At 36.9% G+C, this 14244-nt stretch overlaps 1 protein-coding gene across 9 annotated transcripts; it reads right to left on the minus strand.

Moving 5' to 3' along the window:
• Nucleotides 1-10432: 10432 nt before the first annotated feature.
• Nucleotides 10433-13905, minus strand: LOC110899183 (transportin-1). Of its 9 annotated transcripts, none has more exons than XR_004875780.1 (11): nt 13625-13905; nt 13412-13513; nt 12890-12967; nt 12671-12802; nt 12484-12569; nt 12303-12369; nt 12180-12236; nt 12064-12093; nt 11775-11864; nt 11171-11261; nt 10454-10764 (listed from the first exon to the last, which is right to left on the minus strand). XR_004875780.1 is itself a non-coding variant. In XM_035981433.1 (9 exons), the coding sequence occupies exons 1-9, from the start codon at nt 13871-13873 to the stop codon at nt 11826-11828; spliced, it is 840 nt and encodes a 279-aa protein (XP_035837326.1). In that variant the 5' UTR covers nt 13874-13905; the 3' UTR covers nt 11268-11825. The 9 variants fall into 9 exon arrangements, 1 of the variants encoding a protein (XP_035837326.1); XR_004875779.1 differs by having other exon boundaries at nt 11771-11864; XR_004875778.1 differs by having other exon boundaries at nt 11771-11970.
• Between the last annotated feature and the right edge of the window lie 339 nt (nt 13906-14244).

A 14244-nucleotide genomic window follows, 5' to 3' on the forward strand; every position in this document is an offset into this window, starting at 1 on the left:
GAAATGTATGAAAGAAAGTTTAAAGAAAAGCAACTTGAATTTAACAAATGTGTTGATGAAATTGCTAATCTTAAACAAGTCTTGGCTGAAAAAGAAAAGGTTGTTACCAAACTTCAAAGTTATCATAACTCTTCGTACATTCTCGAACGCATTTTCAACATCACACCAGATGACAAAGATACTGACAAGAACAAAAAGGGTATTGGTTCAGAATTTCATCAGGTACCACCACCATTGAGAAACAATTATACTTTTTATTATGAGGAAAAGGTGGCAAAGGGTTTGAACATAGCTGACCAGTTACCCGAAAGTATCGATGTGACTTACTCCAAATCTGATGATGCTAGTGATTCAGAGGTGGTAAGTAAGGTTGTTGAAATGTTTTGAAAGATGAGTCTACCAAAGGTAAGTCTGAATCACAGGATGAAGATGAAGGTAATTTTCATGACGGTTATCTGAAAAACATAAAATCTGAGAAAGTTGTGGATGATGATTCAAAAGGATTGGTTTATACCATGATTGGATCGGACAAATTATTCTTAGATGTTGTATTCCTGATTCAGAACGTGATTTCAGAAAAGGTTGATAAAGTTTTCAAAATGGTTGACATTGAGAAGTCTGAGATTCTTAGATGTTGTATTCTCGATCCAGTTTTACCTGGAAAGATTCATGTTCAACTACCTGAGTCTAAACAGGCTTGGGTTGCGTTGTTCAAATGATCAAATTGTTGCATGTGCAGGTGCTCATCGGAACTAAAGACTGTGAGAATGAAAACAAGAGCAGCCTGGCACAGGAAGAGGTTTGTAGGGATCTGGGGCCATCATGATTGTATTTGTTTGCATAAAACAATTAATCAGAACATATGAAATGATATGAATGCAGCGGAAATGAGTAGCAAGCTTTGTAAACACAATCAAAGGAAAGTATAGATTGATAAACGATTGCTTTTCATTGAGTCAAAAGATTTACTATAGAAAGCAAAAGATTACAATGCAAGCTTACAATCTAAACTCCCCCTCAGCCTGATACACCAGAGTTGGTTGCACAAGATGAAAGGATTGAATTGAGGAGGTGAACTCACTCAAAACGAATCAAGTATAACAGTACAGAATACTGTCATATTTATAGGCAAACTAAACTACTGATTTACCTCAGCTGACGTCACCATGATAGTGACATCTAAAGATCTAACAAACTACAAATACTGTTCTATACAAACTACTGACATGTAACATCTGATAAGTAGTAAAAAGCAAAACTAAGGAAAACTACTGCTTCACGTTCCACTGTTGTAGCCTGAGAACAGATGTTGAATCTTCAGTGCATTCTTCAAAGGTGATCAGTCTTTGAGAGAGCAGTGCTTGAGTCTTCAGCAGTACTTAGGAAACAACAGTAGATAGAGCATCAGTGTTTGTCTTCAGCAGTCGTTGGATAATCATCAGAGTTTGGTTTATCAGTTGTTGTAATTTGAGCAGTACTTAAGATCCATCAGCTGTTAGATAACCACTGTCAAGGGGAGAGCAAAGTGTAAACAACTGCTTATTGATAGTCCACTGCTATGATCTGGTTTTGGCTTTACATTATCTGTTCCTCTGTTAGGGTTCAATCCCAACAATCTCCCCCTGGAACAGATAATGCCAAACCTTTCCTTATTCAGGACCTTTATTTCTCATCAAGAGTGCCTTAGCTTGTTCCTTAAATTCAGCTTCAAATTCTTTGGCACTCTGGTCATCTTCATCCCTGCACAGTGAAAGCTCAAGGAGATCCTGCAAATCTTTAACACTAAGGCCTAGTGCTTCTTTCCTTGATATGTGCTTCACCTCACCATTGGATCTGAGCAAAGTCAATACGTGGGTCTTTTGATCAGACTTCCACTTTAGTATTTTTTAATCCAATGGGTTTCTTGGGAGAGATTTATTATCAGATGAGTTGAGGGAAGATGGCCTTGAAAACACATGCAAACTATCAGACATTCTTTTGAAGGCTTCTTCAATGACTTTGTTTGCTGCAGCTATGTCTTCTGCAGTTTCTTGTTCAATAAGCTCTTGCCTCTCAGTTTCTGACATGTCTGTTGCAGTGTTTGGTGATGCAGGTTTGTTTAACACCTTCTCAAAAAGGTTCTGAAGCTTTGTTGAGCTATCTTCTTTCAGACCCATTTTCATGATGGTGTCCTTGAAGTATTCTGCTTCTTTTTCTTTGACCTCTTCTTCAGTCATCAGTTTACCTTCTTCTTGGTTTGACACAAGAGTAGGTTTGTATGCTGATTTGAACATTGTTCTGAGGTTTTCTATTTTCTGTTCAAGCTTCATCATATGTTCTCTTTTCTTTGAAGCAACTGAAGCAATTTTCTTCCTTTTCTTTAGCCTCTCATAGGCTTCATCAATCTGCTGCGTAGACCATTTTGATATGACTTCAGCAGTGTCCATCCTAGCATCCACTAGCTCCTTTTTCTTTCCTTTATATTCAGCAGTGAGGTCAGCAATGAGCTTTTTGTATTTACTCCAGTTTGGAGCATTTTTCTTCTTTGAAGGATCATTCTTGATTTTTTGGATCCTCTCAGCCTCATGCTTTAAAGCTACTAATGGCCATTCTTTAAACTGTTGTTCTTCAGCAGGATAGAACTTTTCTTTCATGATGAAGGCTAGAAGTTGTATTCTTAACTTCTTCTTTTGATCAGCCTTTTCCTTGTCTAGTTCTTGTGCAAATTCTTCCATCTGCTTTACCTTTGAAAGGTAGAACTCCAGTCTTTTAGCAATGCCTTCTTCGCTTAAACTTTCTTTTTCACTGTCAACCTTGGCTTTTACTTTAGCTTGCCTTGCCTTTATCTTGAGATAATCATTAATATCTTATGGTTCTATGTAGCCTATGAGTGAAGAGAATTTTCTTTTTGAGGGATCTTCTTCTGTATAAAATTGCCTCATCTCATTTTAATGGCTTCAAGTTCCAGTGGATACTGTGCAGCGTTTGGATCATGTATCCCTTCATTGGCAGTGATTGGCTTTCTTTTTCTGCTAAAGAGCTTAGGTTGAAATATAGGAAAGGATAGAGCAGTGGTGGATGGTTGACTAACAATTGTTGAAACAACTGGTGTCTCAACTGCTGTTGTCATTACAACTGCTGATGTGTCAGCAGATGTCTTCTGCTTTTGAGCAGGGGATGGAGGATGTGATGGTGGTGGTGACTCATCATCAGGAATGAAAACCCTTCTCCTTTTTAATGGAGGAGAGGCTGGTGATGTATTGGGTGGAACAGTGGTTTGAGATTGGATAGCAGTGGTTTGTGACTGTGATTGACTGACAGTGGTTGAACCAACTGGTGTTTCAACCACTGTTGTCATTACAACAGATGTTGTAACATCTGCTGTCTTCTGCTTTATGGCAGGAGGCAATGAAGGTTTGGCTGTTTGTGATGGTAGTGGTGGTTTTTGTGTTGTAGACACAGGTGATGATGGTGGTGGAGCAGTAGTTGTGGTGGTGTGTGTTGAAACAGTAGTTGTATGTGTTGGAGGTGTGTGTGTTGATGTAATGGCAGCTGTTTGGCTACTGTCAGCAGTTTTTGTAACTACTGTTGTATCAGCTGTTGATGTTTTTGAGGTTTTGGGTTTTTCTGGTTCACTGTATATCCCATCTTCTATACCTTTCTTTTTCAGCTTGGTTTTCTCCCCCTTTTTGGCATTATCTGCCAGGGGTGTATCCATGAAGAAAATGGTAGATGGACCTTTCTCACTCTGAGCAGTCTTTTATATGCTAGCTTTTATAGCCTTGATGTCTGCTTGAGTGTCTTTGAACCGAGATTCCACCATGTTGGTCAGCATTTGTACTTGATTAGCATGCTTTTTAGCAGCCATTTGTTGCTGTTGTTCAAGCATGGGCTGGAAGATATTCCAAAGCTCATTTGCAGCAAATGCTTGGGGAGCAGGTGCTTGAGCAGGAGGGGCAGATGATTGGGCTTTTTGAGCTTCTAACAGCTGCTGCACCATATCTTTTATTTCTGCAACTGAAGATTCCAGATTTTCGACTCTGGCCGTCAATTCATTGTATTTTGAATCATTACCTGAATTAATAGGATCATCTGAATCCCCACCAGCAGTGGTTGTATCAATGTGTGACTTAGGGGCTGTGGCCCAAAAGTCATCCATTGATGCCCCTTTTTCTTGGTACTGGGGACTTCTTTCTTCAGCACTCGATAATCCTTTGATGTTACCAGCAGTTAAAGATAACTTACTGGTGGTTACCGATGTTGCCATGGAAGAAATTGCCTTCAAGGGAGTCTTAGTAATGTAACAACTGTCCAACTGAAGATCTGTTGATCCATCAGTTGTAGTTGCTGCTCCACTTGAACTACCACCGAGAGTTACTTGTAACTCAGGGGGTGTAACCTCCTCAGCTGTTGCTGGGTTAGCAGAGGCATGAGCATCAGACCCAGTCACTTGTGGAGGTATGCTCTCAGTAATAGGTGACAGAGAGGAACTGGTTTGTGTCTGTGCCATATCAACTGCATGCAACAGGGGTATTATTGATTGTGGTAATATGATTGGTGAGGGTATGGGTGTTGAAAGAGACATGTCCTTGGGATCAGGACTGTGGAAGATGGATCCGAGTGGATACAGAGCTTCATAATTCAGTGTCCCTGTGCTTACAACTTGATCCTTTTGTGAGGATGCAGGAGGAGTTTTAGGCTGGGGTTGAGATCTTTCTTCCATCTGCTGTGAGGAAGTAGCAGCAGTGGTTTCTTGTGACTTTTGTGTTGTCACTGGCATTGATTCTGGGATCTCATCTTCCAGAGTTGCCTTTGGTGTGGGTTTGGTGGGTTTTCTGGAAGTTCTTCTTTTGGTCTTTTTGGTGGCAGGTGTTGGTTTCAAAGCAGTGGGTGTGCTACTTTGATCACCTGGAGCAGTGGGCTCAGCAGTGGTTGCTTGAGGATCAGTAGCAGTTTCTAAAACCTGCTCAGCCTCCTTTGTTTTTAATTTTATTGGTGCCATCATTCTTGAAAATGTTTCAATTGTTAAACAGTTTATTTTGAATGAGACACCTTGTTTGGGCAATTCTGCATCTTTCTCAACAAATTTTTGTTCAAAATAGTAGCTTAGAAATCTTGGAAAGAGCAGAAATGCTTTATTATCAACGTTCTTTACCAAATCATCAAATATTTCCTGGGAGTAGTTATAGTCTTTAGAATTTAAAATTGCATACCCCAGGCATTGGATTTTTGTTGGTATCTCATTAAAGGACGTTGTTTTATTAGAAACACACATGAGCAGTGTGTGGAATAAAAATCTGGGTGCAGAAGGGAAGTAACCCTTTTGTAGGGTATCCCTATTTGGTTGTTCTGCATAGCCCCTGTTCATGAAATCCTTTACCAACTCGTCTTTTGTAAATGAGGTTTTTCCATTTAAATCATCGAGTTTAAAGGTTTCAGAGATGGATTTTGGTGAGATGTTTACCTTCTTACCCTGTATCGAGGAGTTGATGGCGGCGATGATATCTCCTTGTTTTTCAAGGGTGGCATTTTTCCAGAACTCTCTCTGGGTATCAAGGTAGATAGGAGCGACTGCTGTTATCAAAGTTTTGTACTTTGATGCAGAAAGGATGTCAAGGATGGAGTCGAAAGTGTGATTATCGGTAGGTTTTGTGAGAATACCTACATAGTTGTGTGGAGCTTTCTAACGAATCTCCGGTGTTTCAGCGGCCATTTGAGTGGCATCAGCTGTTGTGGAGGAAGATGATGGTTTTGATTTTGATTTTGATTTTGGTTTCGTCATTTTGGATGAAGAAGATCGAAGAAGTTTTTGGAGTTATGAGAGGGAAACTGCTATGAGAAGAGAACTTTTGGAATTCAATTCGACAGTAAAACCCTGTTTGGATTTAATCAGGGTTTTATTTAGGGAAAAAGTGATTGCTTATGTGGCAGCGGTTATTTTGATCTGAAGGCTAAAAACTGACCACGTGTCAAACATCTGATGGAATGGTAAATAATGGAGGACAGTTGTTTTGACAACTACTGATGGATCAAGTATCAGTAGTTACAACAGTAATAAAATGAAACAGTGGATGTAACAAAGATTTTAAACATCAGTGTTTTGGAGAACAGAGGTTGACACTTTAGCAGTGGACAGACTTTAGTGAGCAGATGTTAAGGCACAACAGCACTTTAGAAACAACAGTGGTAGAAGATAAAATTGGTTCAACAACTGATAGTGCAGCAGTATTTCAACTTTTGACAAACAATGTTAGCATCTGCTTGTTTAGATGTAGAACTTGATTTTGCTTTGTGAAGGCACAGTATCTTATCTAACATCTGTTGAGCATTTGAGATGCTATTCTTAACAAAATACATTTTAGATGTAAATTATCAAGATTAAATTGTCAGCAGTTATCTACATGGAATTTTGTTCAAGGATTTGCCAAATGTCTATTATTTTAGACAATGGTTTAGCATCCCAGATGATGAAGACATTTCTACCTGAGCTGCTCATTTTGTGTCTAATTATCTGAACTAGAGCATGAGTATCTCAGTAGTCTAAATCAATTTGCAATCAATTTTTGATCTGTGAAAACCAAACTTGAGCTTAACATGACCTTGATATGTGTGTCATTTCCTTTTGATCAGTTTTAGGGATAGTAATTACACACAAAAATAAGGTAATTACATCCAGACCAGAGATGAACTTTTACTATAAAAAATGAGTAAAAGATCATAATATATTTTTTTAAAAAAATACATCTGGTTTTTATTTTAGAGGAAAACACCTTAACAAAAGTCAAAGGAAGTTTTGAAAATAATCAAAAGGATCCGACAATTTTCCAGTAAATTCATGATCATATTATTCTCAAGTTATTTTGACCATTGTTTGGGTCATTTTCTTGTCAATTGATTGTAAATTCCTTTTAAGCACCATCACTGAAGATGCTATTGTTACCAGAACAATTCCTGTATTGATGAATGCACACAGTTGCAAAATGACCACTGATGACCTGACTAGAACGTCAAGAGTGTTTTATGCTTACACTCTTTTGCTTTTGATTTCATAAGTTTTTGAGATGGCTACACTTTGAGATTTGTTCCCTTTTCCTTGTCCCTTTTTACCCTTTTTATTCATATGTTTAGAAATACTCACTAGGAGATTATATTTTGAACATACTTTGTCCATAATCACTTTGAAGCAATGTTTTGAGAGATCTGACCATATTTGATCATGTTTTATTACAGATCTCATATTTACCTATGATTAGGACAGTTTTGATACCTTATTTTCTCAATGTGTTTTGGACAAAGTTGATTTCGTCCTTTTGAAGGTACTCAACTTGCCTTTGAGCACATGAGAGATTTTGCCTAAAGTTTTATTTCCCTCTTTTCTATGTCAGCAGTATTCTAGTGTTTTGGATGAACACAAGTTCTGCTGAACTGAGGTACATACTTTAGTGTTTATTGAAAACATCACAAATATCAAAACAACAATTGAAATCAATTTTGAAAACATCGAACGATCCCATAATTTATCAGATATTTTACAGATCTGAAAACTATGAGTGACATATGCATGAAAACACTTATTGTGTGAGATTTGTGTGTCATATGACATCTTGGTTGATTTACAGAGTTTTTGAATAACCATTTTGACCATGATTCACTCGTTACTCTGTTTTTCAACTGAATACAACCAATCCTTTAGTACCAATAACTTTTGAGTTGAACTGTTATGTCAAATTGATTGTTAGATCGAATTTGACTGTCGAGGCTCTGATACCAATTGTAGGGATCTGGGGCCATCATGATTGTATTTGTTTGCATAAAACGATTAATCAGAACATATGAAATGATATGAGTGCAGCGGAAATGAGTAGCAAACTTTGTAAACACAATCAAAGGAAAGTATAGATTGATAAACGATTGCTTTTCATTGAGTCAAAAAATTTACAATAGAAAGCAAAAGATTACAATGCAAGCTTACAATCTAAACTCCCTCTCAGCCTGATACACCAGAGTTGGTTGCACAAGATGAAAAGATTGAATTGAGGAGGTGAACTCACTCAAAACGAATCAAGTATAACAGTACAGAATACTGTCATATTTATAGGCAAACCAAACTACTGATTTACCTCAGCTGACGTCACCATGATAGTGACATCTAACCATCTAACAAACTACAAATACTGTTCTATACAAACTACTGACATGTAACATCTGATAAGTAGTAAAAAGCAAAACTAAGGAAAACTACTGCTTCACGTTCCACTGTTGTAGCCTGAGCACAGATGTTGAATCTTCAGTGCATTCTTCAAAGGTGATCAGTCTTTGAGAGAGCAGTGCTTGAGTCTTTAGCAGTACTTAGGAAACAGCAGTAGATAGAGCATCAGTGTTTGTCTTCAGCAGTCGTTGGATAATCATCAGAGTTTGGTTTATTAGTTGTTGTAATTTGAGCAGTACTTAAGATCCATCAGCTATTAGATAACCACTGTCAAGGGGAGAGCAAAGTGTAAACAACTACTTATTGATAGTCCACTGCTGTGATCTGGTTTTGGCTTTACATTATCTGTTCCTCTGTTAGGGTTCAATCCCAACAAGGTTGCTGAACCCTGGTTTGGTTGAACAGGGAGTTTAGTTTGATTGTTTTATGTACATAAATAAACAATATTTTCAAAACCCTAAAAACATGAAAAATTAAAAACCAAAAATATGCTTCTAGTTTGGTAAAATTTGAAAAACCAAAAATATGTTTGTTTTTTAATTTTTGTTCTGAATATATGTTGATTGAATACGCCGAAACCATCACGGCTGAACAAACATGATTACTTTCATCAGATTGAAAAACGGTTTTCAAACTGTAAAAATCAATGTGTTGTAAATCATGGAGGTAATTAGTACTATATGTTACTAGTCGTTTACCCGCGCGATGCGGCGGGAAACATATCACTTAGGTTGGTGAGTTTAGGGCTATGTATGAGGCGGTTCGGTTTTGAGCCATAACCAAAACCAAATTCGTGATGCAACGAAAAACATAAAACTTGTTAGTTAGAGATCAAAAGGGTTGTTTTGGTTCGATTCAGAACGGTTCTGGGTCGAAACAGGTTTCAGGTCGGGCTGAGTCATGTTGGTTTAAACAGAGTATTTTTTTAAAAAAAATAAAAATATTTATCAAGTTTCCGCTATTAAGATTACTCCACAAGACATTTTGTAGTGATTTGTGGAACATTATTCACAACTATGAGTTGCTGTCAAAAACTTTACTGAAGTTCATTGAGAAAAAGTTCTCTATGTGCATTTATGGGTTGTACGGTACAACATTAATACCACTAAAACATGATGGTATGATCAAGTTTAATTTATAGAAATATAATACGTGAAAACAATGTAGTTTAACTATGAATGAATAAATATCTAGATATATAAAAGTTTTTAAAATCTACGTTTTAGGAGGGCATATGGTGTGTAAAACAGGTAGGGAAGCTAGTAAGTTGCTCTTAACAGAAAAATATGAGATGGTTGTTTTACACCGGTCAAAAGGTTTTGGACCCAACATGGTACTCATTTATGTTAGTTATCAATCCTACCGTATATTATCGTATAGTACGTATGTTTGTTTTCCTATTTATTTAACATTTCAAACAACCTTCTTATAAATAGTTATCATGAAACGTTAAAAGAGTTGGAACTTTTTAAATACCCTCTTGAACTACTACTGCGATCCAATTAGATTGTCCATTCACCCGGTTCATATCCTAGCCATATATATGGATCCGTATTCGATGTTGTCACAAAACTCATACAACCACCCACATCAATTCTGACCACCGAAGTTGACTTCTGTTTATTCTTAGGTCAACAATGACCAAAAAGGCAGCTTTATCTTTTTACACAATTTCTACAACATATTGTTTCGTTATTTTATTTCATAAATTACAATCCGGCATTGAGTTGTAGGCTGAAGAATGAAACTGGCCCACATAATAAGCTGTTGACATCTTCTAAGATTGTTTTATATGTACCATGCGCTTATGAAGTTGTGCTCCTGTTTGCAGCCTTTATTTTTATGAAGCTGCCTCATGTATCCATTCCCTATGTAATGCCTGCCATTCCCTTAGACCATGGGGTATGGGGGTCGTCCCCTCCCCGTCTTGTTTCGTCCCCTACGTCGCACACCGCCCCCTTGGGGCTCGTCACGTCGCCAACGGATGCAGGAAGATGGAAGGACGAGCTTTGTGGTTGACTGAGTTTTCATTTGGTGGGGCCCTCTCTCTCTCCTTTATTAATATATTGGTTTTTTATTAAGTTGGGTAGTCCTCCACACCCTTGGGTAGTCCCCAAAGAGACTAACCAAACCACACCCAATGGTCTTATTGCTATCATTATACTTGATCTAATGCCTGCCATTCCTTTTTTAAAAGCACTTTACTGCTGTAAGTTGCAACCACTAAACTTATAATAGGCAAACAAATTCGCGGGTTAAACAGTCAAAAGTCACCCATAGTTTTTTAAAAATAACAAAAAGAGTAGATTATCATTGTAGTAATGTATCTTTTTTTTATCATACTAAAACACTAATTATTTATAAATTCAATTTAAAAAAGACAGACTTTTTGGACCAACATGACATATTGTTACTTCTGATGCAAATTCTTTTTCTCCAATGAAGATTGCTTCGATAAACTACTCCTAGATGAATTCGTTTCATCTTTGTCATTTGGCACTTAAGAGTCCTCACAAACCCATCTTTGTCAACACCAGCCCAATTATTCAGTTAAGAGCCATCTCCACAATCAGATGCTGAAAACATGGTCACAAAAAAATTACTTTCTGGAGGTGGCGGGTCCATACGTATACCCTTAATAGAATGCATTATTGAGTTTCTAGCAATAGCAACAAAGATACCCTAGAAATAAAGATTCATCAACATCAAATGTATGATACAAAAAGACAATTTTGCCAAGATTTGTTGCTTCATGCCTTCATACTTCCACAAACGTAATGTTTATAAAAATTCAAATTCTTGAGTTTGAAAACCGAAAAAGACCCAAAATATTATTAACAAGTAAGGCTTCAAATTAGACTTATGTATGAATAAAAAGGCTTTTTATTTGTAGGTACAGATGTAAAACTAATGCATACATTTCAATAACAAAATCAAAGCCCTATAGATCATAAAAAATGTATGATGCAAATAACACTATACCTTCACGTAATAATCTTTGCAGACTCGGCGAGCGATCTGATTTCCTCCCAAATCGGGTTCAGAATTCATTTAGTTATCGCTGCACGAGAACCTGTAGGTATACAAAACCGATACATGATCAGGTAGATAATAACAAAAAAATACGTCCAAATAGTAGTCGGTATTTCCGCATAAATAGAGAATTTTCCATTGTTCTTAGTGCTAGGGGTGTTCACGATGCAATTCAGCCGGTTTTAATGAAAATTTTGCGCCGAAATGCATGCAGTTTTGAAAAAACAGCAAACCATACCATCTGAGTTGGTTGATTCAGCAAGACGGGCCTAACCGGTGGTTTGAACTGTTTTTAAGTTTGTCTTTCAATATCAACAATTTGTATAATGATTTAAAAAAAAGAAACTTTTCAATATCAACAATTTGTATAATGCTTTTTAAAAAAATTTATAAGGCTCATGAGAATTATAAAAATACACAACTCAACCACATAATCCAAAAATGGATAATAAAAAACATGAAAAAGTCAAAATGCCGGATCAACAAAATTCCAGTTGCAGAGAGTCGGCCAAACCATTAAACCCCCAAAAACGGCTCGCCATTACTTACGAACTTTGAACCGTATTGTATTGCTCTGCATATCTTGTCCCGGGCTTCAGCGGCTTCAGCTTCGGAGTGCTTTGATAGAAATCCAATAAGAGCCCTGAAACCAATTCATAAGTTACTGAAATGCTTATACAATTATAGCGTGTATATATATGTCATTTGTATTCATGAAAACGTGACGAATGGAAATGCGGCTTCAAATCCTGCACAGCTAATGTAAATTTAGAAAATAGTTCAAGAATCATATGTTTAAGAACGATCCTAAGGAGATCTAAATAGATAAAAAAAATCAGAACCTGGTCTCTCTCCAGAAGAGAACCATCCTCCTGCAATAACAAACTTACGTTATAATCAGGAATTAATAAAAAAATCATTTGAAGAAAAAAGTCGACGACGCAGGGAAGGAGTTGACCTCCGCATCAAGTAGTGACTCATCATGGTCGGCATAAGCCATGTTTGACAACAGAACCTGCCAGTACACATGTTAAAAAAGTATAGGGAAAATTTATTAAAGAAATGAGAAAGGCTAACATACGGGAATCAGACGTGGCAAGAATGATCGTAAATTATCAGGTGGCAACGGTGCTTCACAAAACACAGACCTGCAAAATGATTGTTATTTGGTAAATGATTTTTTATAACGAAAGGCAACAATAAAGATTTGGAGGGAACAAAATATGAATCAAAAGCATTGTGTTACAGTGTTACAAACTTACCAAAATTCACAGCCTTCAAGTGACACTTCCTCATCAGGATCGTTGTTCACTTGTAGCATGTATTCAATTACGTTACATAAATGTGGCTGCAAGCACATAATCATGAGTGAACAGCACGGGATAAGAAAGCAGCAATATGTAATGCGTGTGAATATGAAAGTGAGGTACGTATTACACAAAATCCCACCTCAAGGAAAGACGGACGAACTTCAATTAGCTGAACAAAAGCCGAACAAACCAATTTCCGTACTTCTGATGATGGATCAATAGCAAGAACAAATAAACCTTGCAGGTATGTATCCATAGACATAAACAAAACCTGTAAAAAGTTTACACATCCAATGCTTAGTTATTTCTGCAGTTAAAGTACACTTATTTATTAGAAAAAAATGCTTAAATAACTTACAGGTGGCATCAACAGAATGAACTGATTTATAGTGCCCAAAGCAAGCTTTCTAAGAGAGACATGTGGAGATTGAAATAACTGCAAACAAAAAAGCACCACTTAAGCTTTAAGACCGTGAGATGGTTAACAAGAACAAACATTACTTGCAAAGATAACCTCATTCAAGAATTGAAAACACAAGCTCACAATTAACAAGTACATGTATGTGTTTAGATAACCTCATTCAAGAAGCATAATAGCTGATGTGTAAATCAAATACAACATACAACATTCTACATTAAACTGTATTCTCAATCATGCTTCAGATCTGAAAATTTTATCACTCCATTCACATTATCTATACACTGATCTGAAAATTTTATCACTCAGTTCACAAAACATTATAAAAACCCAGAACCAACACAGATCTGAAAATTTTACGCAGATCTAACATAAATACATCCAAAAACAGTAGCAAAACTGTTTAAAACAACTTATAACACATGAAATTTAACAGCGTATAAACATAAACTACACAAATACCAAACAAAAGGTAGATCTGGTAAGGATGGTACCAATCTGGCCACCAACCAACGTCATCATCTTCCACCCACAGCCACCATCGTTGACGAACCCAGCGCATGTCTGAAACACTACATAGATCCGGTGTCAGATAGAGAGATAATCATCCATCTGGTGTCACAGAGAAAGCCTAGATCTAAAAGCTCAGTTGCACAATCAACAATTTAAGCTTACCTGACGATTGTCGAGTGGTAGGAATGCTGGGGTTTCTGAATCACCGAGAGAGAGAGAGAGAGAGAGAGAGAGAGAGAGAGAAGGAGGCAGATAGGAATGAGATGAGATCTGAAACCCTAATTTGGAAGGGTAAAGGTGGATCCGTGTGAAAACAAAATCATCCATCAGATCACGATCCGTGTGAAGAATTGAAAGAAAATGGACGGCTGATGATGGATCCGGGTGAAGGGTTAAAGTTTTGGAGGGCATAATTGGAATTGTAAATTATATTGTGCTTTAGAGGGTTGTACAGCATGCTTTAGGGGTGTTTTAAGGGAATTTTTATGACTTTAAGAAGTCCTTTGGATATGCTTTATAAAGTAGTATAGATATTTTCTGTAGTTCAGTACACGAGAAGCAGAAAATGGATGGCGAGACAAAGCTATCAGTATCGTGTTGTCAAATTTTTAATGATTTTGCATTTTAGGGGGAGAAAAATTGTATTGTCAAAAAATCCAAAAACCTTAGAAAATTTGAAAAAGACAAAAACATGATAAAATTCAAAAATCTGTGTTTTGCGTAAAAAGAGGAAATGATAGTACATCAGTAGTCAGTTACAGTATGCTAAAGAATTGGAATGA

Source organism: Helianthus annuus, chromosome 13 (genome assembly GCF_002127325.2).
Source record: "Helianthus annuus cultivar XRQ/B chromosome 13, HanXRQr2.0-SUNRISE, whole genome shotgun sequence".
NCBI lineage: Eukaryota > Viridiplantae > Streptophyta > Magnoliopsida > Asterales > Asteraceae > Helianthus > Helianthus annuus.